At 42.0% G+C, this 26,349-nt stretch overlaps 2 protein-coding genes across 3 annotated transcripts in view; one reads left to right on the forward strand and one right to left on the reverse strand.

The window, feature by feature from the left end:
- The first annotated feature begins 1,045 nt into the window (after positions 1-1,045).
- rnf165a (ring finger protein 165a) lies at positions 1,046-19,540 on the forward strand. Of its 2 annotated transcripts, none has more exons than XM_024381822.2 (8): positions 1,046-1,217; positions 12,293-12,590; positions 12,757-12,882; positions 13,068-13,200; positions 13,422-13,526; positions 14,365-14,457; positions 15,185-15,288; positions 15,449-19,540. In XM_024381822.2, exons 1-8 carry the CDS (start codon positions 1,157-1,159, stop codon positions 15,564-15,566), a joined length of 1,038 nt encoding a protein of 345 aa, XP_024237590.2. In that variant the 5' UTR covers positions 1,046-1,156; the 3' UTR covers positions 15,567-19,540. The 2 variants fall into 2 exon arrangements, with proteins under 2 accessions (XP_024237590.2, XP_024237589.2); XM_024381821.2 differs by having other exon boundaries at positions 1,047-1,217; positions 14,362-14,457.
- Positions 19,541-19,726: 186 nt separating this feature from the next.
- The window catches only part of LOC112219906 (lipoxygenase homology domain-containing protein 1-like), a 46,514-nt gene continuing 39,891 nt past the window's right edge, over positions 19,727-26,349 (reverse strand). The window contains exons 36-41 of the mRNA XM_042302038.1: positions 24,055-24,232; positions 22,394-22,579; positions 21,972-22,142; positions 21,413-21,551; positions 20,907-21,062; positions 19,727-20,756 (exon numbers count right to left, since the gene is read on the reverse strand). Coding sequence (XP_042157972.1) covers positions 20,276-20,756; positions 20,907-21,062; positions 21,413-21,551; positions 21,972-22,142; positions 22,394-22,579; positions 24,055-24,232 — 1,311 coding nt within the window. The 3' untranslated portion in view covers positions 19,727-20,275. The remainder of the gene's footprint in view (positions 20,757-20,906; positions 21,063-21,412; positions 21,552-21,971; positions 22,143-22,393; positions 22,580-24,054; positions 24,233-26,349) is intronic.

Below are 26,349 nucleotides of genomic sequence, written 5' to 3' on the forward strand. Positions count from 1 at the left end.
GTGTGACTACTGGTGTCACACTAAATGAAGGGTCAGTTTGATAGCGGGGATGTGAAAATGTTGTTCAGTCAAAATGATATGAATTTTACGTGTAAATGGGATCCAACGGCTGGAGCATGACCTCCATAAAGGCCTAGAGAGAATGTACAGCTGGGGGTGCAGTAGCAGAGCTTAGGGTCCTTTGTGTAAGACCAGAGGTGATTATATAGGGATCGTGGTAGGCTAGGCACCCTAAGGGTTACCACTGGGTAGAAAGTGACATATGGGGCTGAGTTTAATAACCCCTCCACCTCCCTTCTCCATCTGTTCCCATGTCAGACCTGAGGGGTATACTACAAAGCAGGATCATGCCTAAGTATTCTGATATAGGTTACCTGGTTAAATAAAGGTGAAATAAAGTGTATTAAAAAAATACATATCTAAATGTAAATGTAGCTCTTTTTTTTATGTACAATAAAATATATTGTTATTTCTGGTTGCTTAATCAAAGTTAGCTCGCTAAATTTGATTTAACTAGGCAAGTCCGTTAAGAACAAATTCTTATTTTCAATGACGGCCTAGGAACAGTGGGTTAAACTGCCTGTTCAGGGGTAGAACGACAGATTCGTACCTTGTCAGCTCGGGGGTTTGAACTTGAAACCTTCCGGTTACTAGTCCAACACTCTAACCACTAGGCTACCCTACCGCCCACTGATCCTCGCTGATCCTGCATTGTAGTATGCACCTCTGCTCAGCCTTGCCAGGATGCCATGGCATGACAATTTATCATTCTGTCATAGCCTTGCTTACAATATACCTACAACAAACAAGTTCTGGGGTATAGGAACATAGCAAAATCGGTACATTTTTCACAGTAATGTGTATTGGTATGAAATAAATGCAATGATATTCAACACTGGATCTGAGCTTGATAGACTAGACTGGGCGTCGATAAGACGTTCCGTTTATTTGCGAAAGACTGGTCGCTAATCTGATTGGCTGTCCCGGGTGCCACATGAAAAGGCTTCCGAACAGAGGTGTTCATTGATTGGTTCATTCGGTCTTTGTCTGAGATGCAGCTGAGAAGGCTGTCCCGTTTGAATGTGCAGGGATTGGAAGGGACCATTTCCATGGACCATCTGTCTCACAGGCTAGTGATACAACAAAGGGAGCCAGGATGGTGTTAGTACATGTCGGATATTTGGTTCTTCCCGTATTTGGCTCTGTGAGAAATAGAGGTAAAGTTATTTCTTTATTCTATCCATTTTTGTCTTTTCTCGTTCCTATATATGTATTATTAAAGCTAACTAGTTGTCATCTGCAATGGCCAAGCTAATAATGCTAGCTGTCCAGAAAGCTAGCTGCTGAGCTAACCAGGCAGCCAGTCAGCTGCGCTCGAGCGAATAAAATCCGGGTTTGCAGTAAAGGTTGTAATCGAACCATGTCAAACGACATGCAAAATAGTTAGCTATGTAGCTAATACAGCTATAACGAATTAGTAACGTTAATGTTTTGTCATCCGTTCTACCTTGCACGTATTATTGTCAAACGTTATCCTCTCAAGGCAACTAAACAAAATGGTAACTAGCTGAACAAGACAGCTAGCTAGTTTATCTGGACAGGCTAATATTTTGGTTATAGACGCGCGCGTAGTCCGTAGAATACCGTCATTTTGGATGTAACGTTAGCTAACTAGCTAGTGGCTTCGTTTGTCCCACTAACGGTTAATTATATGTTTCACCCTCTACTAATACCGTAACAACTGTGTGTTTTTAATCTGACCAAACAGCTGGTTAGCGAACATGACATCAGTGATATCAATTGTTTATCCATTTTGGTGTTGGCGAGCCTCGAGTCTTGACAACATGGTGTGTGGGGTGGGTTAGTTGTTGCCTTCAGCGAATCTGTTGTGTAGCTAGATGTGTTATTGGTTGAGGCTGTACTTTTTTTTAAATATCGGCTAAATCCATCATTTATATTTATATACATTTTTAATTATGCGATGAACGCCCTAAAATTACTAATTGAACGTGGCAATAGGAGCTGGTCAGGTTGGTTAAAATGTGATGCAGCCTACGACGCGTTTTCTTATTAGGAACATATAGTACGGTCAAGAACACTATCCCGTAGGTTTGGAAAATTGTTTTTCTTGTCTCAAACCCGAAACCAAACCCCATCTCTATTTTGAGACTATCTAGCAATATGTTCAAGGGAAAACATGAGCACAACTGACCGCCTTTTGTTTTGCTCGATTGCAAACACAATACTACCCAAATTGACCAAAATAACATCCTCCATATGCAGCAAAAGGCTATATGTGCTGATTATATAATTCTACTAATATGAACGTGCATTTTAAAATACATGCAGTAGCACCAATGATTTCATTGTGCTTTTATTTGTGTTCTTTTTTCCTGTTCCATAGTATCGAGGCTGGCGCTACATTCCGCATTTCTCAGACCTTTGTCCCCTTCATTGTGTAGCTAACGATCATCTGCTGCTGTCTGCCGTAGCCTCTGCCTGTTCTCTGCATCTAGCTGTATTGTGAACCCCTTCCTCATTTCCTCTTTCCATCTGAAGACGACATTGGCATTAAAACCCGAGTTCTCCCACTCATACCGTATCCTTCTGTGTAACAGACTAAAGAATAACACCTTCTCTAGAAAACAGTTTGTCTTTATTTAAACTGTCATGTTGCTCTTTAGTACATAATCCATTGTAGCATTAGGCCTATTACTATAAAATGTCGTTGTGATTTTCCCATTCAGTGTGGATAGACTACATTCTGCTGTAAATTTCTGTAAAGTGGATACATTTTGACCCCTTGGCCCCCGATTCGATTATAGCCAGGCTTGATAGAACTTGTGGATTGCTGTCTCCAGTCATCCCCCTTCAATCAAAGGTGCATTGTACCACTTCCATATCTGATGGCCTGTTTGAAACATAAATCACATTCATTCCCCCTCCCAAATGCTATCATCCTAATCACATTTAAACCAATTGGACAGTAACTGGCTGCAATATATCTGCATTCTAATTTGCGTGTCTTTATTTCTCAAACGATCTGAAATTGCCACCTTTGATGGTCCATTGCACCTGTTCTAGTGGCTAAACGGCCAGTCGTAATCCTAACCATGTGTACGAGCCATTGTTTCTTCTAATTTAATTAACCCATTTAGTTTGTCACTGCGAATCTACGAGTCTTAACTCAACTCGCCGTTTAAAATTCGTTTTGTGATCCACTATCATGCCAAACTCCCCAGTATCTTACACACCTCCACATAATGGTATCCATTTTACAGGGATGTGTATATCACGCACTGCTGTAGAACTCCTTTTAGAATCAAAGTGTCTTTATTCTTTGGTTGTGCTTTCTCTCTACCTTATGTTCTTGTATTAGAACCTAATGCATGATCATTTTTAAAATTCTGTTTATGTTTTCACATTGAACAGCAGATTACAATGTAATCTTTGTGTAGAGATGTCCCTGCTGTACTGAAATGTGCTGTAGCATACACATCTACTCATTGGATGCTGCTTCTGTTCTGTTAATCCTACAGAGCATGGTCAGGCCTTGCCTTTGGTCATTATTTGCATGTAGTTGCATTATTACTATTATCACACAGTGCCACACATACTAATATTTTCCAATAAAGACTTCTAGTATTTTTCCTAACCTTCAGTGTGCTTTTTGCTGATTTCCATGTGTGTTTCCACCCCACTGTGCTGTCACTGAGGCAGTCCCCCCTCTACCTCTCAGTGCACTCATCTCTCTTTGCAGAGGCACTTTAAGGTGCTTCTCTCTCCCGAGTCCCAATCATAGGATTAGGGACAGCCAAATCTATTGTCCTGCTGTGAAAATTAATTTTGACTGAGACATGGGAGGCAGTGATTAATGTAGGAACCATACAGTCACCCCCAATCAATACACATTCCATCTGTATTTAATGGTCTCTTGTCAACATTGCTTCTATACTATAGCAGTAGTGACCAAAACTTGCTCCTCTTTTCATCCTTTCCGCCTGTCTTGGTTTTAGTAAAGTTAACATTGTCGCTGTCGGGTTACGAAAGTATTATTCCGTATTATGCACAGTGTCACACGCAACTGACGAATTTGGCTTTACGTTTTTTTGTGAAATATTATTCTTGAATTGGCGTCTTTCAGATACTGACCAGGATTGGAGATCTGGGGTTTTGTTGTGAGGCTGAATGCGCACCTTGAAGTCCCTCGACATAACACACAACATTAAACACTGATATAAATGCTATGTCGGTTCTGTTTACTATGTTGTTCTTGAAGTGTCTTGACAGAAGTGGCACCAGCCATTCAATAGCTATACAGAGTGGGTAAACACAGGGCATTTGAATGTTACATATAAAACAAACTTATAGGCTAGCCTATATCTCAAAACTAGCAAGTAAAAGGTTTATATTGACAGCAATACTTCGCCACTTCTTTACCTTGACATATACAGTGGGGCAAAAAAGTAGTTAGTCAGCCACCAATTGTGGAAAATAAGTATTTGGTCAATAACAAAAGTTTATCTTAATACTTTGTCATTGCCAACAAAGGGTATATAACAGAGGTCAAATGTTTTCTGTAAGTCATCACAATGTTTTCACACACTATTGCTGGTATTTTGGCCCATTCCTCCATGCAGATCTCCTCTAGAGCAGTGATGTTTTGGGACTGTTGCTGGGCAACACGGACTTTCAACTCCTTCCATAAATGTTCTATGGGGTTGAGATCTGGAGACTGGCTAGGCCACTCCAGGACCTTGAAATGCTTCTTACGAAGCCACTCCTTCGTTCCCCGGCCAGTGTGTTTGGGATCATTGTCATGCTGAAAGACCCAGCCACGTTTCATCTTCAATGCCCTTGCTGATGGAAGGAGGTTTTCACTCAAAATCTCACAATACATGGCCCCATTCAGTCGTCCTGGTCCCTTTGCAGAAAAACAGCCCCAGAGCATGACGTTTCCACCCCCATGCTTCACAGTAGGTATGGTGTTCTTTGGATGCAACTCAGCATTCTTTGTCCTCCAAACACGACGAGTTGAGTTTTTACCAAAAAGTTATATTTTGGTTTCATCTGACCATATGACATTCTCCCAATCTTCTTCTGGATCATCCAAATGCTCTCTAGCAAACTTCAGACGGGCCTGGACATGTACTGGCTTAAGCAGGGGGACACGTCTGGCACTGCAGGATTTGAGTCCCTGTCGGCGTAGTGTGTTACTGATGGTAGGCTTTGTTACTTTGGTCCCAGCTCTCTGCAGGTCATTCACTAGGTCCCACCGTGTGGTTCTGGGATTTTTGCTCACCGTTCTTGTGATCATTTTGACCCCACTGGGTGAGATCTTGCGTGGAGCCCCAGATCGAGGGAGGTTATCAGTGGTCTTGTATGTCTTCCATTTCCTAATAATTGCTGCCACAGTTGATTTCTTCAAACCAAGCTGCTTACCTATCAATCACCTTCAATCTTCCCAGCCTGGTGCATGTCTACACTTTTGTTTCTGGTGTCCTTTGACAGCTCTTTGGTCTTGGCCATAGTGGAGTTTGGAGTGTGACTGTTTGAGGTTGTGGACAGGTGTATTTTATACTGATAACAAGTTCAAACGGGTGCCATTAATACAGGTAACGAGTGGAGGACAGAGGAGTCTCTTAAAGAAGATTTGTGAGAGCCAGAAATCTTGCTTGTTTGTAGGTGACCAAATACTTATTTTCCACCATCATTTGCAAATAAATTCATTAAAAATCCTACAATGTCATTTTCTGGATTTTTCTTCTCATTTTGTCTGTCATAGTTGAAGTGTACCTATGATGAAAATTACAGGCCTCTCATCTTTTTATGTGGAAGAACTTGCACAATTGGTGGCTGACTAAATACTTTTTTGCCCCACTGTATGCACTTAGATGCATATTCTCCTTTGGTTCATTATGGAATGGCACTTAGCTGTTTAGATGACCTAGATCAATCAGCAGCAAACAGAACTCAATTAGCAAAACAACTTTCTCTGCCTGTATTTTGAATCAAACTGTATTCCAAGTGGATTTGAACATATCAATACAATTTACAGTAAAATACATTGCATAAACCCTACTAAGGTAGATTAAGTCTGTGACCAGCATTACACCTTAGTGAGTGTCGTTGGTACCTCTTTTCTATGTCTTTGGCAGACTTCTTTGTGGGTGTATCACTTTAACACACTGATGTAATTAGCCTAAATAAGTGTGATTTAGAATATGGCAAAACATTTGTACGGGGAGAAAGTTTGTGGGCTAGGCCTATTTGTTTATTGATAATAGAAAAGTATGCTAGATTGTGTTCAATTTGGTCTTCACGTGACCAATTCAATAAGACTCCATTTATTGTACAGAGCATGCATACTCAAGACTGCCTTCATTACATTTACATTTTAGTCACTCAGCTGATGATCTTATCCAGAGCAGCTTACAATTAGTGCATTCATCTTAAGATAGTTGTGATGTGTAGTCCCAACTAGCGATCTCATGTTCTTGTGAGGAGAGACTTTCTATGACAGTTGCTTGTACTAAGAGGTCCGGCTAAGGTTCATAGCCTTCCTACCTAGAGCACGCAGGTAAAGGCTATTGTCAGCGCCTTATTCTTCAAATATTTACAAGGTCATATTAGGCAGTCAATGGCATACATTATTCAACACTGCTGTAGTGTTCCATGCAAGCAGCTGCTTTATATTTCGTTTTACATTTGCGTTCTAATCATGAGATGAAATGGTACACATACCATTAATACGAGTGCCTTATTTTACTATATTAAGCACGGGACACCTATCCATAATGACCTATGCATATAAATAACCCAAAAGATTCATAAGGTTTTTTCTTAGCTACCCCCTCAAACCAATTTCATACTGCCGGGGTAGGCCGACCATATTAAATCCTTCAGGATTGGTTGATAGCTACTGCACTGCTTAGCCTACACATTACCTCGTCCCCTCCCCTATTCGTGCATTGTAAAGTAATGGGATGCTCATGCTTCCGATGGAATGGGGTGTGTAGTGTAGATGAGGATTATGTTGGGGAGAATAGTAGCAGTGATTATAAAACTGCAGAGACAGCCGGGTCAGACTGCTGCAGTCATGGGTGGGCAGGGCTACATGCCTGTCAGTCAAACGGGGGAGACATGCCGCACTGTGGGGAGGGGCTGGCTGTATGTGTGCACATGCTTCTCTGGAGGGGCTGAAAGCTCAGATATGCACCAGTCAGGAGATTTTACAGCCCAAGCTCAGCGCTGAGAGAGTTATGTGCAGAGAGAGACTATGCTGCAGATGCTGTGAGAGGTACAATGTGTGCAAAATAAGGCCTATTTGATATGCTATTTTATATTCCTTCTATGGTCCATTTATGATTATAATCATCATAGCACTGATAGTTTCCACCTTGTTATTATTTTTATTTTATTTAACTAGGTAAGTCAGTTAAGAACAATTTTTATTTTATTTACAATGATGGCCTTCTGAGGCACAGTGGGATAACTGCCTATATGAATGGGGAAAAAATATATAATTGATTCTTCTTTTTTAGTAGGGTCTGTTTAACCCATTTGTTATTGGGGTCCCTGTATCTTTGCACAACAGTGACGTAAAACATTGCGACAGAACGGAGTGAAACGGCATCCTGTGGTCCACCAAAACCAGAAGCCAATGATTTTTTTTTTCAGCCAGCAAACACAATTTCTCCTCTTATGGATCTGAGGTCCACTAGGGTTCTTATGTCTCAAGGCAATATCTACTGTAGCAAAAGGATAACCAAGCAGAATCTGTCTCCTCGGGTTTGTGACTTGAACAGTCGCACTGCTTTGAATTACGTAGGCTATGATGTACAAAGGGGGAAAAAAGGAATGATGACCAAATTTAGAGTTGATCTGAAGTACCCTCCGGATTGTAATTGAATAACCACTATCAAAGAAATGTATTTAAATGTGTAATTTCTTACAAAATATCTAATCATCAGCTAAAAATGAACCCATAGAGCGTTTAGAACCTCTGCTTATCGTAATCATTACGTAGACATGTAATGCAGGTAGCCTAGTGGTTAGTGGTGGGCCAGTAACCAAAAGGTTGCTGGATCGAATCCCTGAGCTGACATAAAAATCTGTCGTTCTGCCCCTGAACAAGGCAGTCAACCCATTGTAGCCGTCATTGTAAATAAGAATTTGTTCTTAACTGACTTGCCTAGTTAAATAAAGGTTACATAATATTTTTTAAACATTACAAAGGCAGTGTTACTGGAAATTCCCTTCCAAACAGTAAAGATGATGACTACGCTCTTGTCTCTGCATCAAATTGGAACAACATTGCATAGCTGTTTTACAAGCCACTTATCATTATGGATTTTAGTAGTAGCATTTTATCCCAGTGATACAGTTAAAAAAAACACAGTTTACTTTAACTAGGATGGCACTAAAGATGTCTATACATGGAGCCTGGCCATTCATAGTCACTGTCTGTGGGGTTGTGCTTTTCACATGAGGCCTGCCTGCATGTCTTAAAGATGAGAGCCATCCCAGCCCCCCCAGACCTTGGTGTCTGTCCCCCCGCGCGGACAGCTGGTAGACTATAACTGGAGTTAAAGGAGCAGCTGCAGTGCCTCCCCCTCCCCACACTTCCCTCCTCTGGGCGTAATGGATATTGATTGTTTGGCTGCGACCCAGCACCATGCTGATTCAGCAGGTTGGCCAGAGCTTCACTCACTACTCCTCCTTCCATAGACCGAGAGGCAGCCCTATAACCCAGGGTTGGTACTTGAGGAATATACAGTGCCTTTAGAAAGTTCATACACCTTGACTTATTCCATCTTTTGTTACAGCCTGAATTCTAAATGGATTAAATAGATTTTTCTTTGCAACCATCTACACACAATACACCATAATGACAAAGTGAAAACATGTTTTTGAAAAATGTTAGCAAATTTATTGAAAATGAAATACAGAAACATTTAATTTACCAAACTATTCACACCACTGAGTCAATATTTGTAGAAGCACCTTGTGTGGCGGTTACAGCTTTGAGTCGTCTTGGGTATGTCAGCTTTACACATCTGGATTTGGGGATTTTCTCTTCCTAGCAGAATTTCTCAATCTCTGTAAAGTTAGATGGGGTGTGGTAGTGAACAGCAATCTTCAAGTCTTTCCACAGATTTTCAATAGGATTCAAGTCTGGGATTTTCCTGGGCCACTCAAGGACTTTCACGTTCTTGTTCTGAATCCATTACAGCGTTGCTTTGACTGTATGCTTGAATTCATTGTCCTGTTGGAACGTAAATCTTCGCCCCAGTCTGTTTGCCCTCTGATAACAGAACTCAGCAGATTTGGCTCCATTCATTGTTCCCTCTAACTTTACTAGTCTCCCAGTCCCTGCCACTGAAAAGCATCCCCATAGCATGATGCTGCCATCACCATGCTTCACAGTAGGGATGGTGTTAGAAGGATGAAGAGCTGTGCTTGGTTTTCTCCAGACATAGTAGGGCTGGACGACATGACCAAAATATCATATCACTGTATTGTAATTTTTTTTTAAATAATATTGACTATTTGAAATGTTTATTTATTTACCTTTTGCTTTATGAGTGGTGCGTGACCCTAGGTTGGCAACACATACATTGTAAGTGATTTCAATAGGTTTTTCTCTATTCTGATTTGTTTTATACTGATCAATTAAACTTAAACCTAAAATAATTTTCAGCATTTTCATACATTTCTGAATTCCCTGCAATCATTTGAGATCATTTCCACACTGCCACGTAGGGCTGCACGATGTTGCAATTGTGATTTGACTTGCGATTTAGAGCACAACACTTGGGTGAACTTTTAGAATCATGGAAATATAATGAATATTCTATAGTTAGAATTTAATAGTATGTATTTTGAATACAGTGTTTGACATGCCAACTAATTCAAATGCCAGGGAGGAGTTATTGTCACAGGTTAGGAACCAAAGTGTTTGTTTCCTAGGGGACCCTATAATCTTTGGCTATGTTTTGTTTTCTCTTAGCTACTTCATGTTGCTAACATTTTAATGCTTTGTTATTTTCCTCTTTAATTTAGTAGATACTGTTGCACAAACGACATGCTTATTTAGGTCTACACCATCACTGGTATTATCAGGCTGTATAGCTTATTACGTTTGCGCTGACACACAGCTGGCTAGCGAGCTAATAAATGTAGTAACTTCGATTAGCATTAGCGGCTAAAAAGATTTAGGTCCAACTTGCTAGGAAAAGACAAACTAGCTGTTTGCAGATGTAATAAATACAAACTAATAGTGTAAATATAGAACTCTAGTGGATTTAAATTAAGAAGCTAAGTGAAGCGGCATCCTTGTCGCATGTGCTGCATTGACCATGCAGTCAACGCAAGTGTGCTCCTCAAGTGACGGGACGGGGCTTGGTCTGTGTGGAAGCGGCATGGAGAAAGAGTGCTGAGAGAGAACTCAAGTAGTTAAGTAATCTATAGAAATGGATTTACCCACGGCATATCACATTTAAAAAATATATATATACATTCAAAAAGTTGTACGGTAAAGTAAAAATCCAAAACGGTCCATACATCAATACCGGTATATTGTAAAATACGGTATACCGCCCAGCACTAAGACATGGTGCGTTGCATTCAGGCCAAAGAGTTAGGTTTTTGTCTCAACAGACCACAGAATCTTTTGCCTTGTGATCTGTCTTTCATGTGCCTTTTTGCAAACTTCAGGTGTGCTGTCATGTGCCTTTCTCAGGAGTGTCTTCCGTCTGGCCACATGACCAACTACAGCGCAAATGAAGGAAAGGAGACAAGGAGAGGAAACCACTTTAGATTATTGAACCGCACCCCACAGACTTTAAACGGCTGGTGGTTTTAGCAGTTGATTCTATAATGCCAGGCTCCATAATGAGAGGCCTGTAGGACTAGTGCACGTAGGTCTAATGATAGTGCAACAGTTACATCGCTCAGCAGGAAGCCTAGCGGTTAGAGAGTTCGGCGAGTAAACGAAACGTCAATGTTTTGAATACCTGAGCCGACAAGGTGAAAAATCTGCCTGTGCCCCTGAGCAAGGCATTTAACCCTAATTTGCTCCAGGGGTGCTGTACTACTATAGATGACCCTGCAAAACAAAGCCTTTCACTGCACCTATCCAGTTTGTGACAATAAAATATATTATTTTAACATGGAGGCAGGTAGTTTTAATGATGTTCAACAGTGGCTCTGAATAAGTAGCATGCTAAAGAATATTTTAAAATATGTGCTGCCACAATTCACGGGAACTCGGCACGAGAATCTTCAGGTACAATTTAAAAACCAGGGTACTTATTCATAATTCATTATACAAACCCACTTAAAACAAAGACCGCATCAAACCTTGAAATCTAACCTAGCATATATTATCAGAAGCAGAGATTCAATCCACAAAACAAAACGGCAGTCATCGTGCCCAGTGTACCCCTTCGCTCCCAGCTGACCCTGTAGAACAACAGGAAATGAGCAGGACAGTTGGGCTCTCTCTGGAGCTTAGAGGTCGCTCTATGGTCTTTCATCTCTTTTGTGTTCCGTCTTCCTGGGTGAGGTCGCTTTCTGTTTTCTCGCTGTGTGTGTTTGATATGTATGACGGTGTGTGAGCTGTATTTTTATTTATTTTATTTAACCAGGTAGGCCAGAACAAGTTCTCATTTACAACTGCGGCCTGGCCAAGATAAAGCAAAGCAGTGCGACAAAATCAAACAACACAGAGTTATACATGATTACGGTGTGTGAGTGATCTGTATGACGGTGTGTGAGTGATCTGTATGACGGTGTGTCGGTGATCTATATGGCGGTGGGTGATTTGATCTGCATGACAGAGATCTCTGTTGTGTGTCTGTTTCTGACTGCGTTTCCGATTTTGATGTCTGTCTCTGTTCTGACTGTTTGATGTCTGTCTGTGTGGTGGCTTCTGTCTGAATATGATCTGTCTGCCTGTCTCTTTGTCTGACTGTAATTGCTCTCTGTTATTCTATTTTGTTATTTTACCTTGTGTGATTGTGCTGCCTGTTAGAGCTGTCTGTGTAACGTTTGATTGAGTGTGACGGATGACTCCCTCTACTATCTGACTGATTTGGTGTGATCACTCTGTCTACTCTCTCTGGTGTCTTGTCTGATTGGGTGAGTGTGTTCTCTTGGCTGATTGGTTGTTCTCTCTGTGGATATGATTGGTGTCTCTGTATCGTCTGATGGCAGAGTGTCTTCTCTGTCTTCATTGGTTGTGGTCAACTTCCTCTGAATCCTGATTGGGTGTACTTATCTCCTGCAGGGGCACAATTCACCAGGCATCAGCACAGCCATGCTACCTCATGCCGACACTTCCACCTAGGGGCCCCTCAGGCGCCCATCTCAGCTGAGTTCCCCTTGGGTCACACCAGCCAACCCCCCCAGACTGGCCTGGCCCCTCACCAGCCCCCGGCCCCCCACCACCCACCGCCCCTGCCGGCCCCCCCTCAGTTCCAGGACGTTACTGGGCCTCCGTTCCTACCTCAGGCCTTACACCAGCAATACCTCATCCAGCAGCAGCTTCTAGAGGCGCAGCACCGCAGGATCCTCCCACACTCCAGGTACTACCACACACACTTGCATGTTCTGTTTCACTCACATTTACAGACATGTTTTGTCTGTTTCTTTCACTCACCCCCTCTAAGGCACTGAGTTGGCCAGACACTAGAACACTACACCCCCTCCAATTTCCATATGCTAATATATGGAAATGCCTCCTCTGTGCAGACGAACTCTGGAGCGTGCTCCTCTGAACCCTCACAGACTCCGCTCAGGGTACGACTACTCCCCTCCCCTCCATATCCCCCAGCCAATCAGCCAGCAGCCACGCTACCTGGCCGAGGGCACAGACTGGTGAGTCAAAAAAATAAAAATAAACGGGGAGCCTTGGAGACGATAAGTCATTGTTTCATCCTTCCATCTGTCTGGCATTAGTGGTGTTGGTTTATGTCTCTCCCCCTGCCTGTAGGGGTGATCATTTTACTCTGTGTTGATGTTAATATAGGTTTTTGTCCTCTCTCCTCTGTGTCTGTTCGTAGGGACCTTAGTGTGGACGCTGGCCTCTCTCACCAACAGTACCAGCTCCAGCAGCTTCCACAGCACTATCAGCATTACCTGGCGGCATCCCCCAGAATGCACCACTTTCCCAGGAACACCTCGTCTGCACAAGTGGTACTTTCATGACTGTTGGCTGTTGTGGTTGGTCTCTGCTTTGTTCTTTTGTTGTTCTGCTTCTCTATGTTGACTGTTTAGTTGCTGTGTTGTTCACATTCTCTGTGTGATGTATGCCTTTGTCTGTTCATCCATCAATGATTCGGTGCTTGGTCCTGTGTTGTCCAACAGAGTTCTGTTAACTGTTGATGACCGCGTGTCTTCTTTTTTATGTTTGACAGGTTGTGCATGAGATTAGAAACTACCCGTACCCCCAGCTTCACCTGTTGGCTCTGCAGGGCCTCAACCCCTCACGTCACGCTTCCGCTGTACGAGAGAGCTATGAGGTAAATGTCCATTTCTATATCAATTTGACCAATATCTACAGTATACTGAACAAAAATATAAATGCAACCATTTCAAAGATTTTACAGAGTTACAGTTCATATAAGGAAATCAATCAATTTAAATAATTATAATTCATGTAGGCCCTAATCTATGGATTTCACATGACTGGGCAGCCATGGGTGGGCCTGGCACGGCATAGGCTCACCGACTTGGGAGCCAAGCCCACTGCCCAGTCATGTGAGGCCAGTTGGGCCTAATGCCATATTCACTAAAACAACATTGGAGGCAGCTTATGGTAGAGAAATGAATGTTCAATTATCTACCATCAGCTCTGGTGGACATTCATGCAGTCAGCATGACAATTGCGTGCTCCTTCAACATGAGATGTCTGTGGCATTGTTGTGTGACAAAACTGCACATTTTAGAGTGGCCTTTTATTGTCCCCAGCACTAGGGGCTCCTGTGTAATGTTCATGCTGTTTAATCAGATGTTTGATATGCCACACCTGTCAGGTGGTTGGATTATCTTAGCGAGGGAGAAATGCTCACTAACAGGTTTGTAAACAAATTTTGTCCATATGGAACATTTCTGGGATCTTTTATTTCAGCTCATGAAACATGGGACCAACACTTTTTACATGTTGTGTTTATATTTTTGTTCAGTATATATTAATGCTATTGCTTGTGTTACACATGGATACTATACTTGTTTTTATGGTTAAGCTTTAATGGCATGATTTAATTCTGTTACCCTAGTCATACCAGTGCTGACCGGTTGCTTTTGCAGAGGTGAAGTGACGTTATCTGTCTAAAGCCTTGCTCTCCTGTGCCCTAGGAGCTGTTGCAGCTTGAAGACAGGTTGGGAAGTGTCAGTAGGGGAGCGGTTCAGACCACCATAGAGAGATTCACCTTCCCACACAAATACAAGAAGGTGAGAAGGCAGCTCTCTGAGTTAGAAATATACACGCACAAGTGGAGCTACAGGAAACTGCCAAAATAACAGAAACACTTGAGTAAATGAGTGATACAAAGTATATTGAAAGCAGGTACTTCCACACAGGTGTGGTTCCCGAGTTAATTAAGCAATTAACATTCCATCATGCTTAGGGTCTTGTATAAAAATGCTGGGCAGGTCACGGAATGGTTTGATGAGCATGAAAACGAAGTAAACCATATGCCATGGCCATCTGTCACCCGATCTCAACCCTGAGACGGTGTTTTCCACCACCATCAACAAAACATGATGGAATTGATGGAATTTCTCATCAACGAATGGTGTCGCATCCCCCAGACACTTATAGAATCTATACCAAGGTGCATTGAAGCTGTTGTGGCTCGTGTGACCCAACTTCCTATTAAGACACTTTATGTTGGCGTTTCCTTTATTTTTACAGCTACCTGTATATTGTAAATGTAACCAGTGGGAATTGAATATATTAACCATTAGACCGAGAGGACATCTTCAAGGTCTGAGGACTTACAAGTCTCACAGTGCTACTGCTGCATGAGTGCATGATTCCAAATCACCTCCGGTACTGTATACAAACTCAAAAGTTTTAAAAAGCAAAGTCGCTTACTTCTGAAGCCTTAGTGGTCTCTTTAAAAACTCTTGACCCTGTCTGATTCTAATCTGGATATGTAATTTGATTGGTCCACAGAGGAAGCCTCTGGATATGAAGATTGGCGAGGAGGGCGAGGAGACTGATGTGGATGAGAAATGTACCATCTGCCTGTCGATGCTGGAGGAGGCAGAGGACGTCAGGTAATGAATGTTTGCAACACTTAACCTATTGGAGCCTATGGAATTCAAAGAACCCACTGAACAAGTGTGATGTGCATACTGTATATTTTCTCTTTCAGTGTGTGAGTTGACGACCAGACGATTGACCTTCTTCCTTTTCTCTCCCGTCTCACCTGTCCAGGCGTTTACCCTGCATGCACCTCTTCCACCAGGGCTGTGTGGATCAGTGGCTGGCGACAAGCAGGAAGTGTCCAATCTGCCGCGTGGACATCGAGACGCAGCTCCACCCAGACAGCTGATGTCACAGGGGTGGAGCCTGACGGTCTGGCTGCTGTCAATCACCCTGGCGTGGATCCTGCTCCCTTCCACCCGGCCCTGCCTCTCCCAACATGGGTGCTTTGCCAAATGTCTCCAGTCGTCACGTGACATCATAGCCCTCTCTGACTCACGCTTTACTGAGCCAATCCAGGATTACTTACTGCACGAGAGACCGGAGACTGACTCTCTCTCTCTCTCTCTCTCTCTCTCTCTCTCTCAATAAAAGCACATCCCCAGCAAAAAGACATGCAAACACTCACTCACACATACATTACATACTATATACACATGTGCACACAGGGTTTACTAGTTGCTTGCTGGTGGTTGGGTGTCGTTGCTGTTGTGTTGTAGTTAGGGGAGGCAGGTGTGTTTCCTGTGTCTTTGTAGCATGTTCTTAAAGCCATGACATTAATGTACAGAGTGAAAAGCACACAACCCCACTTGCCAGCCAGCCTGCCACATACACACACACACACACACACACACACACACACTGCTTATTCTGCCACAACAGGAAGCTAATCAACCACTTAAAAGCCCTGTCGCCATGTTTGCCTACAGATCATTTGTGGTAGTACAGTAGCAGCATCAGACACAGTGGTATTTTGATCCCTCACTTTGTTATAAGAGGGGGACTGAGTGTTCAGATCTCACCCAGCTTCTAATTTTTGCAATACAGTAGTTGTACATTTGCTTGGGACTGATGCTGCCATCAGTGTTCGGACAAAATACAACTATTTCACTGCTGTCATGTCGGCCTGCCCCAATGCATGGGGTGGCGTGTGTTTTTGAGTAAATACAGAGGTTAGTGAGTGTTTTTAACCAAATGTGTTATGGTATTGCTTGACCTGCCGCAATGTGTGTGTTCTGCCCCAGTGTGTGGGTTTCAGTGTATGTTTAACCAATGCTTGCGCGTGAGTGACAAACTTAAAGTGCAGGTTCAAGTGTGTGTTAAGGGTAATATAGAAGTTAGCTTAACAGTGATTTGATTGGAGTGCTTGTAGAATACAAAGCCAAATAAGGAATACAATTATTATTATTTTTAAATGTAGTAGGACTTATCATGCACTGCAGTGACTGAGTGAGATGTGGGGCCTTCTGGTTAAGCAGAAGTGTTAGCTGCCCTGAAAACAGTGACTCTGTGCCATCCACTCCTGTCGCAGGTGTTAAGGCTGAGCAGTGTAGTGAAATGCATGTTTCAATGTTGGCTTGGGCTGTCGTTAGCGTTCAACAAAAAAAAATGGAGGGCAGAGGAGGGTGTTGTCTGTGCATGACTTAGTTAATCTGAGCTGTGATTATCAACTCAACACAAACAAACAAATGAAGAAAAAGGGAGCACGATGTCAGTGGTTTTCCCTGACCTGTAGCGTGTGTTCATACTGTCCCTTTTTGGTGGCAAACAAAATGGAATCCTATTGTTTACCTTATTGCCTAAAGAACAAGCACATGTGATAGATATAGCAACAACCTCTTTTTGTTATTGCATTTGTGTTGGTTTCCGTATATTTAGGTATAAACGCGCACTGTTTTGGACCGAGTGAGGAGCTTGTGTGTTGAACTTGTTTTTATGTGTCAGATCTCCCCTCGTGGTTGCTATGCTGGTTGCTATGCTGTATTGCTAGAACAACTATGTAGAATGTTGTGTGATGGGGGCAGTATCCTCCCCACAGTGCATATGGACAGGACTGGGCTGGGGTCAAAATGAGGACCAAAATAACGGTCATAGAACACTTTTTGTTGTCAAAAAAACAACTCTTTAAATGTTGATATTGTGTGTGCTTTCCTTTTGTTTTGTTGCTATGTTATGTCTGAGTCAATGTGCATGAACACTACATAGGTTTTTAAGGATTGGCACAGGTCCTGTACTATGCATTGAGGACTCGATGTGAAGTATTAGGACAGACCCTAAATGCCCTGTAGACTGAAGGATGAGTTGTGACGGATTGGGACTGACCCTAACTGTCCTGTGCACTGCCAGTGTTGATACTGACTCCTCCTTTAGTCTAGTTTTTTATGGGAAGTTTTGATAGTTTACACAGGGTGTTGTCAGTTGAGATGCCTTAAGTATTTAACAATCATTATTTATTACTAACTGTAGATATCGGGTGTACGTATTTAATTTTATATAGTTTTTTCTGCAATTGAATCATTTATTTATTTAGATATAACACAATGGTTTTAAAAAAAAATGAACGATTACCTCTTTTTTGCATTTTTGCATTGTTTTAATTCAATGGGAATGCTTCGCATGCAGTTGTATTTTTCCTGAAGAAACTAAACTAAAAAGACCTGCTGTTTGATCTCTCTCCCCGAGCCGGCTGTGTTATGTTTACTGTCCCGGGCTGAGCTGTCGAGCCTGCTCTTCTCATGTGGTGCTGTGGATAGTGGTGCTGTGGATATCTTGGTTACATTCCATTCAATGCAATTTTCTCTGATCCCTATGCTGTGATGTAGTGGACAAACTGCAATGGAGTGAAATGTTTTTAAGTTTGTAATTTGTCTTGTTTTGCACTCATAGTTTTAACATGGGAACCCTCTCACTGGCATAAAGCAGTTACGATCGTAGATGTATTGTTATTATTACTGTATACTTTGTCATTTCCAGTTCTCTGCCTCCATCCCTCTCTCCTTTCTTTAAAAAAAAAGCATGTTCCTTTTCTGTGTTGGGATATTTCTCCTTCCCTCTTTTCCAAATATCTTGTAGTTTTGAGCCCAACAAGTGCCTCGCTTCTAGTGTTGAGATATTCCCTTATGATTGTAGCTATTTTTGTTACCAAGCCACACAAACTCCTACGCTCAGTTACTCGAAAGCCATCATGCCTGAACTAGGTACATATTTATCTGGAGGTCTTACTCCTGCATTACACGGGCACCATGATGAACTGTAGGCTATGTTCAAATGCTGTATAATGTTGTCCTTCCTTTCTTATTCCCTCCTCTCTCACTTCTCTCATTGTCACCACTGACCAACCTGCAAGGTGAAGGAAATATGACGTTAGCCTCCATAAGTGGAGTGTGGGAACTTTAAGGTGGTGTGGTCAGCGTCGTATTGCTTTCACTAACCAAATAGATCTGTGGATACCTTTATGAGAATAAAGAAAGCAGCATTTTAGGAGTACTCGGAAATTGACATTTCTCTCCATCTTTTTAGTTTAACCTTGACCTAATCTAATAATACCTTTGAAATATTTTACTTTATCGATTATACAAATTAAGGAAATATTTGACAAATCTTTGTGAAAATGTTTCACTGTGTTCATCTGCGCTACACTAATTCTTATTATTCCCTCTTTTCCTGCCTTTCCGTTCCCTCTTTTCTTTTCCTTTCCTTTATTATTTTGTCTTACCGTCCATCCTTCCCTCCACTCAGAACCCATCCAGTGTTTCCTATCACAATCCTCTCTATGTAAAACAAGAACAGACAGAGGATCTCTTAAAGCACAACCTTACTAAAAATGCATGTTTTTCTCAGGTTTGAATATATTCTTAATGGTATGTAAGTATATGGTGAAAATATTTGTAGATATACAAAGAATATTACAGAATTAATTTTGCTGCTGCTTGCATCTGAAAAACTGAAGGAAAGAGAAAATATCTCAGTGCCAGTGATAGGGCTGCCGCCATCTTTGTATAAGGTCTGCTGTTTAGCCGTGACTGCGCAATGTTTTTCAATATAGGAGATTTTATCGGAGAATATAACTATTTATCATTAATATTAAAGCAATAGCTCATTAATGATGAGTGTGTTGATGAACTGGATGAGCATATTGTGTAAATGTTAGATTCACATTTGGTGGAATTTTGTACTTTATTTATTACTACTACTAATAATGATTTTAAAAGTTGCATCGCTAAACCCAAACTGTTCTGTTTTTTTATTTACATTTTATTTCAAGGCTGGTATATTATCCTTTTTTGTATGTGCTCTTTTTGTAATAAATTGGATCAAATGGAAGGTGTATAAATCTGGTGTTTGTGGAATGAGTAGAAGTTACCTTGTGTCCCTAAAATTAAGGCCAGTTATGACTCTTTGAAGTTAGAGGAGAAGGATGAAAAAAAAAAAGAATCCCTACAAAATGCTTTCATTGAGAATGAGACACATGATCTCCATCCTGATGAGGTTGACAATCCTCTTTTTTGATTTGTTTTCTGAGTCTGTCTTCACAAGGTAATCGAAATCTCACCGGGAGATGAACACATCAGTCAAACCACAATCTTAAAAAGCAGTTTAGAAAAACAAAAAGTGTTTTGGAATAAGCAGTACAAAATAGTATACTCTCTTATAAAACCTAATTTACAACCAAGCAGCTGAGCAACATGCCATTCCTGATAATGGGTACTTTTAAAATGGTGGCACAATCATGTTACCTGGCCTTATGACCCTATTGTGTTTTAGCCATAAACGCCAGGCCACTTGCCTTCAGTAGTAATGCAATAAAGCTCAACTATAAGATATTCTAGAAATGTAGTAATAAATATATAAACATTTTCCTTTCCTGAGATCATGACCATATAGAGGCAATAACATTTTTAAAATGAAACCTTTGCCCACATCCAAACTCCATTCAGAGTTTGTATCTCTTCATTACGGAGTTGCTTGGGTAGAGTCCAACACACGGCGAGGCCTCTATCCTCTGCTGTGCAAAGGACATACGTTTTCATATAGCGGAGAAGTCTCAATATGAGGTCTTTAGTACTTTGGGTAGAGGACCCTGAAGATCTGTCCGTCCGCCTTCTTGGTGTTCAGCCACTTTCCACACAGGAAGATGGTGGTGACACCATTGGCTGTGTTGGTGACCTCCACGCGGTCCAGCAGCCAGCCGGGGCTGAGGCGGGTATTGTCATGCTCCACACACACTCTCAGCAGCTCACCCATGTCCAACATCTCTAGCAGGAAGCGGTCCGTCTGGCCACGCTCAAACAGGTTGCGGAACTTCTGACGTAGCGACCGGCGGCCCGAGTCGCCGTTGGAACCGTAGATGGTGATGAAGACATTGGCATCGGTGCCTGCCCCCTTCTCGTCGCCCGTGATGAGGATGATCTCGTACTTGACAGGCACCAGGCTGCGGGCTTTGCTGGCGAAGCTCTCGATGGCCTTGGTGCACTCGATGGTCACAAACTCGTCCCTCTTCGGGGAGAGGGGGATCAGGGCATTGCAGATGAATATGAACCTGGGATAGAGAAGGAGAATGATTGTCTCTTCCACAAGACACACAACTCCTGGGTTTCCACACAGTATATTGTGAGCTGCAGGGCTTTGCACCCTACCGAATAAGCCCCAGGTGGTTTATATACCTGGGGTCAGGCTAGGGGTCACTCACCTGTTGCCCAGCACTTTCTCTATGACAACGACCTCCTTCACGTGCCAGAACGCCTCACCTTTCACCTTCTTCCCATCCTTGGGGGTGTGGCCCAGGCAGATGCCAGCAATGTCCCCAAGCTGTTTGGAGGAGAACTCAAACTTGTCCTTGTTTCCCCTGAATGAAAATAACAAAGCCACATAACCTTAAACCATTAAAGAATATGACAACTGACTAGAATTGAATCATTTAGCAAAAATGTTATTCTAGAAAAATAGATTGTCGGATTAGATTTCATGAGCTCTTCTTTACATTCCTGGAAACGTATAATGAGTTTATTACTAGTGATTGAATTCCTTGAGAGTAGAGTATACTGTTGAGTCTGTAAAAACGTTCCTTGTGCCAAGGGAGATCATTCCAATGAGCCTGGCTGTCGTAATAAAAAAGGGAGAAAACCCCAATCATTTCTGCTCATTCTTTACACAAACAAAACTCCCGTTTTTAAACTAATCTGAAGAGCAGCGTACCGCAGGAACCTCTTTTTCTTTGATGAGTTCTCCATCATAAATTCTTTTGAACGCCCCTTCTTCCCCTCCAGTGCGATCCAGACGTTCTCTTTGGTCTCTGCGTCGTCTGTGTCCGCCGTGGTGGTAATAATTTCATATTCTTTCAATCAAAAGTAGACAGTGTGTTAGCTTGGCCCTGGGAAGACTGTATTCTCTTCATATGAACAGTCCATTAGGCAAACATTGACATTAGTATGGTCAGTGTCCAGTCCTGGCGTAACCCCAATGTTGAAAATGTTTGTTCTTGCCCATTACAAGCAGACCTGATTCAGCTAATAAAGAGCTTAGCAGGCTAGGACAAACATTTGCAACCTTGGGGTTACGTGATGACTGCATTTGAGAAACACTGCAATAGAATAGGACTCAAAGTAGATTACGTAATACAGTACACTGTAGTGATTTCATTATGATCTGATTGGAGTAATCTAAAGCTAGGAGATTTTCCTGACTGGATGACCAGACCAGGAGAAACACTGGACCCTACTAAAGAGAGATAAGGCTTGTGTGCGGCTGATCTTACTGGTCTTCTCGTTGAGGTCTAAAATGTCGTTGTTGGCGCAGGACAACTCCCTCATGATCTGACCATCGTCCTCGTTCTGAGCCAACCAGCGGTCGCAGGGGAAGCGAAATGTCCTGTCCAAGGCCTCATCCTTCACATCGATGTATTCTATGTGCCATCCTGGAGCAGGCCCTGATCATGACATAACAATAGAGTATGAAACAAGTGACGGGAAAGACAAGCGTGAAACATATATTGTTGTGTTTTGAGTCAAAGTATTGCTGAGAAACCTGAAGAATTGATCTAGTAGTTCACCATCAGTTGGTGCATACACACAGTGCAAGGTTAGTTACAGTCAATAGGCGTGCAGGTTTCATATTTTGACTGGTTCACTGTGATCGTAATTGTCATGTCATCATATTCCTGATGACTGATTGGCTCACCTGAGTTGTCGTGCCACACCCGAACCTTAGAGAGCTCCCCGAGGCTGAGCACATCAGGGAAACGGAACACATCTGTCTGCTTGCGCTCAAACTTGTTGGATTTCTGGCACTCTTTCAGCGCCAGGGTCCCAGTGTCACCGCACTCTCCAAACACAATGATCCACACGTTAGCGTCAGTGCCTGCCCCTGTGCAGAGAGGGAGGAGAGTTACCAACTTTAATGAAAAACTGCGGTGAGCTAAAGGCCATGAAAACATGGTTCACTGAACCACATTTGTTACACCTTCATGAATCTTAACTCATCCTTAGCAGGTATAGCCTACAGCCTTAAGAATTAACCACTAATTGCCTGCCTTTTCATTGCTCAACTCGCCACCAGTCGACACTACAGCCTTCATAAAAATCCATTCACCAATAACCGTACAGTCACCAGACTGCCTTTTCAGACAGTCCTGACATTCCTGAAAAATAATCAAATCACCAATACAATTTACTTTCGTAGACTGATTTTACAAACAGGTCCCTGCAAACATTCCCCATCAGTTACTAACCTTTTGCCTTTTCAAACATCACTTCACCATCAGCAGTCCGACATTCTTGAAAAATAATCACATCACCAATACAATTTACTTCCATAGACTACCTTTCCAATAGTCCCCCATTAACCACTAACCAACTACCTTATCAAACCTCAATTGAGAAACCAGAGAAGTGTGTGTGTGTGTGTAATGTTCACAGAGCAGTCAGTGCTTCACTGATGTCTTGTGTGTGACAGCTCTGCTCATTATCATTATTACCCTCACACACACACACACACAGGTTTGGTGAGAAGACATGTCTTCAGTAACACAGGCAGCCAAGGGCAGAATGACGAGCTCTTTGAAGTTAGCTTAGACACCTAGCCCCTCTATCGTGTCAAACAGCAGTCTTCCTCTCTCTCCTCTGCGGTGGAAAACTGCACGGCTAAAGAACCAAAGCCGAGTGAGAGGTTTCAGAGAAGTTTCTCTTTCATTAGCCTCTATGAAATGGATTGTCGTATTCCACCTCTGCTGCTGCTTCGCGTCTCTCCGAGCAGCAAAGACTTCGCTGCACCACAGAGATAAAGTAAAACAGGAGAATATAGTGTAACAGGCACATCCCAGCTAGTTAGGAACAGGACTGAAGCTGAATCTGGTGCAGTGTAGGATAAATAGCATGGATTTGGAAGAAAGGGAGGAATAGTGTGATTACAAGCAAATGTAGTAAATGTGGTTCAGGAACTACAGTAATTACTCAGCTTTAATTCAGTGGGATAATATAGTCGAGTTTGATACATGGGCCTGTATTCATAAAGCGTCTCAGAGTAGTAATTCTGATCTAGGATCAGGTTCTCCTATCCATTTATTATAATCTAAAAGACAAAACAGATCCTAGCACTTTTTACTCAGACGCTTTATGAATAGGGAACCCTGGTCAGTCACACAAACATGATGGACAAACATGAAGACTGTAGAATGTGGTTTGTCTTTGCATTGCCACTGACTGACTGACTGGCTGGCTGACTGACCGGCTGACCGACTGACTGACCGGCTGGCTGGCTGACTGAATTACTGACTGGCTACCTGGCTAACCGACTAACTGACTGACTGACTGACTGACTGGCAGGCTGACTGACTGACCCACCTCCAATGTCGCTGGTCTTGACCTGGATAATGTAGGTGGTGATCTCCACCATCTCCTCCTCATCCACCACAGCAGCCATCTCACAGATCATGGTCCTCTTGGGTCCTTTGGTCTTAGACAGCCACTCCTCATAGGTGAACACTGACACCTCCTCTGTGGTCAGGTTACGCATGATGATCTGAGGGAAATCATCATTAATTATCATTTTTTAATTTGTATTAATTAACCATTATTTTACGAGGTAAGGTGACTGACACAATGACAAATTCTTACCTACAGTAGCAACCTTTTTACACATTTAGACTGTATTGCGCATATTAAAGGGTGAGGATGGGAGTCCATGCCTTTACATAACTGCTGTAATTCTATTGGGAGAAACCATCAATCAACACTATGCATGTACAGTATGTAGGACAATCTGAAGGACAATGCCATTATCTGTAAGACAAAGCATTATCTTTAGGATAATGCCATTATCTGTAGGACAACTTCATTATCTTTAGGACAATGTCATTATCTGCAGGACAATGCCATTATCTGTATACCTTTGTCATTATCTTTAGGGCAATGACATTATCTGTATGACAATGCCATTATCTTTAGGACAATGCCATTATCTGTATGACAATGCCATTATCTGTAAGACAATGCATTATCTTTAGGACAATGACATTATCTGTAGGACAACTTCATTATCTTTAGGACAATGTCATTATCTGTAGGACAATGCCATTATCTGTATACCTTTGTCATTATCTTTAGGACAATGCCATTATCTGTATGACAATGCCATTATCTGTATACCTTTGTCATTATCTGTAGGTCAATGCCATTAGCTGTATACCTTTGTCATTATCTGTAGGACAATGCCATTATCTGTATACCTTTGTCATTATCTTTAGGACAATGCCATTATCTGTATACCTTTGTCATTATCTTTAGGACAATGCCATTATCTGTATACCTTTGTCATTATCTTTAGGACAATGCCATTATCTGTATGACAATGCCATTATCTGTAGGACAATCAAATCAAATGTATTTATATAGCCCTTTGTACATCAGCTGATATCTCAAAGTGCTGTACAGAAATTATCCGTAGGACAATGGCATTATCCGTAGGACAGGGCCAGACAAATACCAACAAAGATGAGCCACAATCCATAGTGATAAAATGCAGAAGTATACATATACTGTATATATAAATACTGTAACATGATGAGCATATCTCTATTCCACTTTAATCTCCCAGTGTATTTGATCCTTTGTCATGGACAGGGTGTAAACTGAAGAAATTAGCCCATTATAAAAACCCAAGGATTTGGCTCAGGCAGCCCAACCTGCATTAACTTCCATCAATATATTAATTTGAGTGGGATTAGCAAACTGGCAGTGCGCCCAGTTCACTGCAGTGGCCATTTGAAATAAACATGCTCTGTGTGTGTAATCCATAACGTTGGCAGTACACATCTGTTTTGGGATGCTGTACAGCTACTGGGTCATTTCAAGGACACGGCCCAGCCACTGACAGACACGGCTGGGTATGAGCCCTGACTGCATAGCTACTGTTCGGCTAGTCTAGAGGCAGACTGGGTGATTTGGAGAGACATGGAGGGGTTGTTCCTGCATAGGAAATGCCTTTTTTCCCATCTGAGTGGTAAGGTCTTGGCATCGTAGTGAATCTTGTACTGAAAGGAAAAGCCAGCTGCCAATTCAATGTTGACCATCAAACAGAACTGGAACAGAGTTATTGAAATTCGTACAATGTGTTACAAATTTGCAAAATGTATGATATGTTACAAATTCCGATTTGTTGTGGCTAACGTTAGCTAAGTGGGTAGGTGGCTAAAGCTAAGGTTAGCTAGGCTAGGGGTTAAGGTTAGGAGTTAGGTTAAAGGTTAGCTAACATACTTCATTGTTGCAAAGTTGCTAAAATGCTCAAGTTGTCTGTGATGAGATTCAAACACGCAACCTTTGGGTTGCTAGATGTTCCCGTTCTATGCACACTCATCCACTCTGACCAAACAATCCCCACCCTACTTTCATTTTTTTAACTTTCATTTTCAGCTGTTAGCTAGGAAAGTTGTATTTTGAGGCTCAAAATGAAAGCTAAGACATTTTTGCTCACAACGTGAGATAGCACTCTAAAGGTGAGAGTTGCAATATTTGCATAACCTTTGTGGTTGGAGGATAACTGTGAGGGTTATCAAATCAGGATCAATTCATCTGATCTCCTCGAGCTCATTAATGATAGAATGTTCATATTTTTAGAGTGAAGAAAGACCAGTCTCTATG

The sequence above is a fragment of the Oncorhynchus tshawytscha genome, linkage group LG20, assembly GCF_018296145.1.
Source record: "Oncorhynchus tshawytscha isolate Ot180627B linkage group LG20, Otsh_v2.0, whole genome shotgun sequence".
NCBI classification, from domain to species: domain Eukaryota; kingdom Metazoa; phylum Chordata; class Actinopteri; order Salmoniformes; family Salmonidae; genus Oncorhynchus; species Oncorhynchus tshawytscha.

Excerpts from the sequence above, each read along its gene's own strand:
- rnf165a (XM_024381821.2), top strand. The coding sequence starts at position 1,157 with ATGGTGTTAGTACATGTCGGATATTTGGTTCTTCCCGTATTTGGCTCT. Across the intron at positions 12,883-13,067 it reads CTGGCCGAGGGCACAGACTG|GGACCTTAGTGTGGACGCTG; the intron begins GTGAGTCAAAAA and ends GTCTGTTCGTAG. Across the intron at positions 13,527-14,361 it reads CTGTACGAGAGAGCTATGAG|GAGCTGTTGCAGCTTGAAGA; the intron begins GTAAATGTCCAT and ends CCTGTGCCCTAG.